Source organism: Nicotiana tomentosiformis, chromosome 5 (genome assembly GCF_000390325.3).
Source record: "Nicotiana tomentosiformis chromosome 5, ASM39032v3, whole genome shotgun sequence".
NCBI lineage: Eukaryota > Viridiplantae > Streptophyta > Magnoliopsida > Solanales > Solanaceae > Nicotiana > Nicotiana tomentosiformis.
In genome coordinates, this window is record NC_090816.1 from 137,050,854 (window position 1) to 137,056,448 (window position 5,595).

General features: G+C 31.7%; 1 protein-coding gene across 1 annotated transcript; it reads right to left on the minus strand.

The window, feature by feature from the left end:
* Positions 1 to 307: 307 nt before the first annotated feature.
* LOC104118881 (tonoplast dicarboxylate transporter) lies at positions 308 to 4,995 on the minus strand. Its single transcript, XM_009630263.4, has 6 exons — positions 4,504 to 4,995; positions 2,760 to 3,252; positions 2,135 to 2,178; positions 1,939 to 2,034; positions 798 to 1,311; positions 308 to 631 (listed from the first exon to the last, which is right to left on the minus strand). The coding sequence occupies exons 1-6, from the start codon at positions 4,915 to 4,917 to the stop codon at positions 564 to 566; spliced, it is 1,629 nt and encodes a 542-aa protein (XP_009628558.1). The 5' UTR covers positions 4,918 to 4,995; the 3' UTR covers positions 308 to 563.
* Positions 4,996 to 5,595: the final 600 nt, after the last annotated feature.

The following is a 5,595-nucleotide window of genomic DNA, read 5'->3' on the forward strand; positions in this document are numbered from 1 at the left end:
ATTGGGCCTATATCGCAGTCCATTGGATTTTTGGCTAGTCTCCTAAAGACAGAAAGTCCTATGCTCATGGAGTCCCAAACTTTTGGGCTTAAAATCTATTTATCCGTTGGGCTTTCTAAAGTTGAAGAAGAGAAATGGCTTGTTTATTAATAAAAGTTCAAGTTAAATATGAAAGATCCTGGGAGTATCTCGACTCTCCTAAATTTTAACTACAAAAATTAAATATGAAATTACATTCCATATTTCTTGGAACACAAAAAGGCTATACAATTACCACAATCCAATAAGAAGAAGAAAGTAGCGAATATGTATAACAAAATATAATATATTCAACAACTCCCCCTCCTGTACCACGATGATTCCTCTAGAGATATTTCTTCTAGATACAATGTAAAATTCAAAAAAAAAAAAAAAAAACACAAAATATTCTGATATCGAGATGATTGTATAAATATATTTACATCGTCCGTACATAGAACTTAAAATCCTTTCTCAATTGGTCTGAAATCACCAAAGCCAAAGGTTGGTGTCCTCTTGCCTTATGCATTCCTCTATCCAAAGAACTAGCCACACCAACGCAAATAATTCCTTGATACATTTAAAGGTTTATCTGTTCCAAAAACAATAGGCGCTGAAACACAAAAAAAAGAAACGGTTATTTTCACATACAATATAATATTAGCGTCACAAAACTATATATCTTTTGTCACATTAGAGTAACTTAATTTATCGTTGCTTATTATAATACTAGTAAATTTGCAAATATAATAACTAAGAAAATATTAAGGAAACTTTACCAAGGGTAGGCATCAAGAAGGAGAGAGCAGCAATTCCAGCAACTTTCAAAGGGAGTCCAGTTTGTATCATGTCTTTAACCTCAATATGACCAGTAGTAAACCCTATAACATTCGAAGGCGTTGATGTGGGGAGCAAGAAAGCAAATTGTGCGCCAATGGCGCCTGGGATCATAAGAAGAAGAGGATGAACATGCATAGTTTCAGCAATCTGGATTAGCAAAGGAACTATAACAGTTGTTGTTGCATTATTTGATGTGATAAACTCAGTGAGAATTGCACTTATTAAACAAACTGCTGGTGCAATGGCTAAGTATGGTGTTTTTGCTAAGAAATCTAGGGATTTTGTTAATATATCAGCAAGTCCACTTGACCTAATTCCATCAGCTATTGCAAAACCTGCTCCTAGTAGGAGAATTATGTTCCATGGCAATTTCTTGCATTTGTTCCAATCCATTAGCTTCTCTCCTGGCTGCTTCTTGTTTGGAATTATGAATAATAAAGTTGCCATCATCACCTACAATGAAAAAATCAACATTATGAACAGACATTTCTATAGAATAGCTTTGTTCGTTCCGATATTTTTTAGCTGCTATAGTAAAATGTTATTATAAAGGATATATATTATAACATAACATAAAAATCGATTTCGAGAAAACTTGGCTTTTATAGTGAATGACTGTTATATAAAAATTATGTTATAGAGAGGTCTGAGTGTAGTAATTTGGTAGGCAAGCATAAGCGGATCCAGAATTTGAAGTTTATGGGTTCAAATTCAGAATTTTACCATATCGCATCTAATTTACTGGGTTCAAAATCTATTTTTGCACCTATTTAGCTGAATTTTTAACATATATACATGACCGAAGTTACTGGGTTCAGGTGAACCCATAACTTCTTCATTGGCTCCGCCCCTTTAGGCAAGAAAATATTATGTAATATATAGGAACCATCAAATTATTTTAAGAAAATTTATTTTTAGTTTAAGAAACCAATACTTTAGAACAACAATCAACAAAACAAAAGCAATATTTTGCTGGGATTATTCAGGAAATCCTAAGAAAGATTAATGAAAAATGTTTATATATAGATTTATTTTGTTAATTGTAATTAGTGGTATAATATAATTTAGTGTAGTGCTTACACTAACAGTTCCATCACCAGCACGCCCATTGAAGAAGGATCCCCATCCAGGAATATCATCAGTAATACTTCTTGTCATCCACAACACTATTAAAATCTATAACAACAAAATCAAATTAAATTAGTCACATAATTAAATTTAAACACAAATAATGTGGATTATATTAAGGAGTAACTAAAAATGGTAGTAAACGCACCGAAAAAACTGATAAAACCATCTTTTCAGCAAAGGCCATGGGACCTACACAGCACAATAGTGGGTCCAAACCATTAGAATCTGTCTAATATAATTGCAGACAACATCTATCTAATATTCAACATCTATTATGGCACAAATAAAAATATGTGGCGTAAATGAATCCTATAATAACCATGAAATTTCAATTGGACCACTTGTTGATGACGTATTCTTTTAAGATATCTGAAAATTGACCACTGAAATGATTGGAGTACAGAAAAATATAATCTTGAAATTAAAGATATAGGCTTCAATTCTATCTCTATACGTGTCAGTCACATATAAGTTTATAACATTCAAAGCTTAGACTAACTTTTAAAAAGGGAAATGAGCTTATTATATGTACACATTTTAAATGATTTTAACACATGTGATATGTATATATAGTTTTTCAAGATTGAAAATAATCGGTTCAATTCAGCCTAGAGAATTCGTCCTCGATTGCATCTGTCTATAATTTGAAGGATGAATTGGGAATTAAGGAGAAAGATTTAATACAAAAAATTGAGAATAATTTAGAAAACAAATTAAGGAGGAGATTGTGTGTAATTAAAAAGATAAATATAAGGATTTAGATGAAGTACCTAGCAAATCAAGCTCCCTTTTCAAATGAGATTTGTCCAAATAAGCAGAAAGAGACCTACTTGATCCCTTCCTACAATACAATAAGCAAAGAATACCCCACAAGGCAAAGAATATCACCAAAGCCAAAGGAAAACCAAAGAAGAACCAAGTGCTGAAACTTATAGGTTTTTCTTGAGGAAAATAACTCTTCCACAATCCCACCAATATCAAATTGACACCTGTCCCTGTTAATGTACTCATTCCTCCAATTGATGCAGAGTATATAACCCCTAAAATAACTGCTTTACAGAAGTTAGTCACAAGCTGATCGGAATATTCCGGCTGGCTCCGGTTAACCGACGGCAACCGTTGCAAGATTCCGGTAGCCACCGGCATCATCATTACTGTTGCCGCCACGTTGTGCATCCACATGCTGACGAAGAAAGTGGTGCTACAGATCCCAAGAAGAAGAAGTGGTGGATTCAATGGATTCCCACAGAACAAAAGAGTTATCTGCATGGCCCATGCACGTCAATTTTTGTCAACAATAATTCAACTATATACAACTCCCCCTTTTTTTATTTAGTTAATATAGTTTGACTTGACATAAAATTTAAATTTTTTTTTTTTTTAACATGTGGTCCTAAAAGTTTAAAGGATAAATGCTTTGTGGGGTCATGCATTTGATGCTATAAAAACTTCTCATTAAGGATAAAGTAGGTAAAATAAAAAGTTTAAAGTTAAATTATTTTTAAATATAATTTTTTTAAAAAAAATAAACTAATAAGAAAAGTATCTCATATAAACTGAAACGAAAGGAGTAATAGATAGAGAAGTGTCACTACTCACCATATTCATTAAACTCAGTATTTTATGTGGACAATATTAAAAGTTATACGTAAATATTTAATTAAGAACGCATAATTTTAAAAAATATAATATGTTTAGAATAAAATTTTAAAGGTTGAACGTAACAAATAAAACTCGCCTTTGCTTATAGTAGCGTACATAGTTAAACTTTATATAAAGAAAATAATAGGCCAAAGTAGATATTGGCATTGAAAATAAGTAATAATGGTAAAATGTCAAAAAGAGAAAAACAACAACAGATAATTGCTGAAATCTAGTAAAGATAGCTATAGCTATATCATTTATATTCATATATTGGCATTAATAAATAGGAAGAAACTTGTTAAAGAGGAATTTGATGGTAAGAACTAAGAAGTACTCCTAAATGTTTCTTTAACAATTTTTTGTAGTAGTTGAATAAATAAATAACTAAATATAAGGTAAGTATCGACATCTATAAACAAGTTTTGATCGATTAACAACTATACACGAATTTATTTTTAAGAAGATCCAAACATTATACTTTTAAAATTTATTTAATTTGTTATACAATAATTTTTAACATCCGTACTTGGATGAAGACCAAAGGACAAATCTGTCAAATTGTATTTTATTTATATTTATTTTAGATAGGTTTAAAGAATGGTTACAATAAAATCAAAATAAATGAGGTATGGGTGATATCGTAAACCACAAGGAAGGTTAGTGCTATAGGGCGAAAACTGGAGGGTGGTCTTTTGAAATTATTCGTATTTTTAAGGTTTATTAATTACTCCCTTAATTTATAATATATACTTTATTTTAATTTATCAGTCGACTATAGTGAATTAGTATAGTTTCGTGTATAGGATTCGGATAAATTTCTTCAATAAAACAACAAAATTCAACAAGGAATAGAAGAATATAATTACTCACGTTTAAGGCCAATCTTCTGTGTATATTATAATGTTCAACAGCAAGAGCAAGTATAAAACTCCCAAGCACAAGAGCAATAACATCATCCATATAAGAATGAGCAACGTCGTCGGCCGACGAAATTCCGAACAACGGGAAGAGAAACAGCGGCGACATGGAAGTTATCGGCATCGGCACCGCCTCCGTCAACCACCACGTGAAAATCCAAGCAAGAACTCCGAGCATATTAGTGCTAGTCGCCGGAGCATCATTCATTTTCACAAATAAGCAAATAATTATACATAGTAAAGGTCCTAAAAGGGTAAAGAAATTCTTAAGTGAAAAGATGGAGTGAATAAATGTATTCATACTTTGTGACCTATGGATTGGAAGAAGAGGTGTTTTTTGGTCATTATTAGTCTCATCTCCATTCATTTTGGAAGATTAGAATAATATAATCAAAGAGGAAAGAAGAAAGTGAAAAGTAAGGTTTGGTTGAGAAGTTTACAATGAAAATGCTAATGAAGTACGATGTATATATAGTTGCACATGTTTTGTCTTTTAATATTGGAAAAATAGGATCGGAAGATAAGGTTTATTTTTGCTTTTCTTTTTTTGTTATTTTATTTGTTCCAAGATTCCTACTTAATGATTAATGAAGGTATATAACACATTTGTGATGTGTTTGTACACACTAGGATTGTTTATTTGTTTACAATAAGTAAATGTGAATAATGTAGTTTTTTTCCCCCGTACATTTTTGACTTATATATACTTTAAACTCTTAGGAACGAGTATCCCTACAGATAATTGACGTATTTAACATATGATTAAGCTAAACTTGACACGTAGATCAAGCTTTTGTTGTTTGTAAAAGTTAGGAACTTTCCTTTTTGACTTTTCCTATTGCAATATTTGCACTCTTCAATCAATTCTTCGTCCATAAGTATAGTGGGGTAGCTCTTGGGACCCACGACGAGAATATGGGGTATATGGTGTGCCACGTCATACTTGAATATATGACATGGCATGTGGTGTTTAATAATTTTGGCCTCCTCAATTAGACAATAACAAGTGGCTGCCTCTTATCCATGAGCTGACTATGGTCAAATC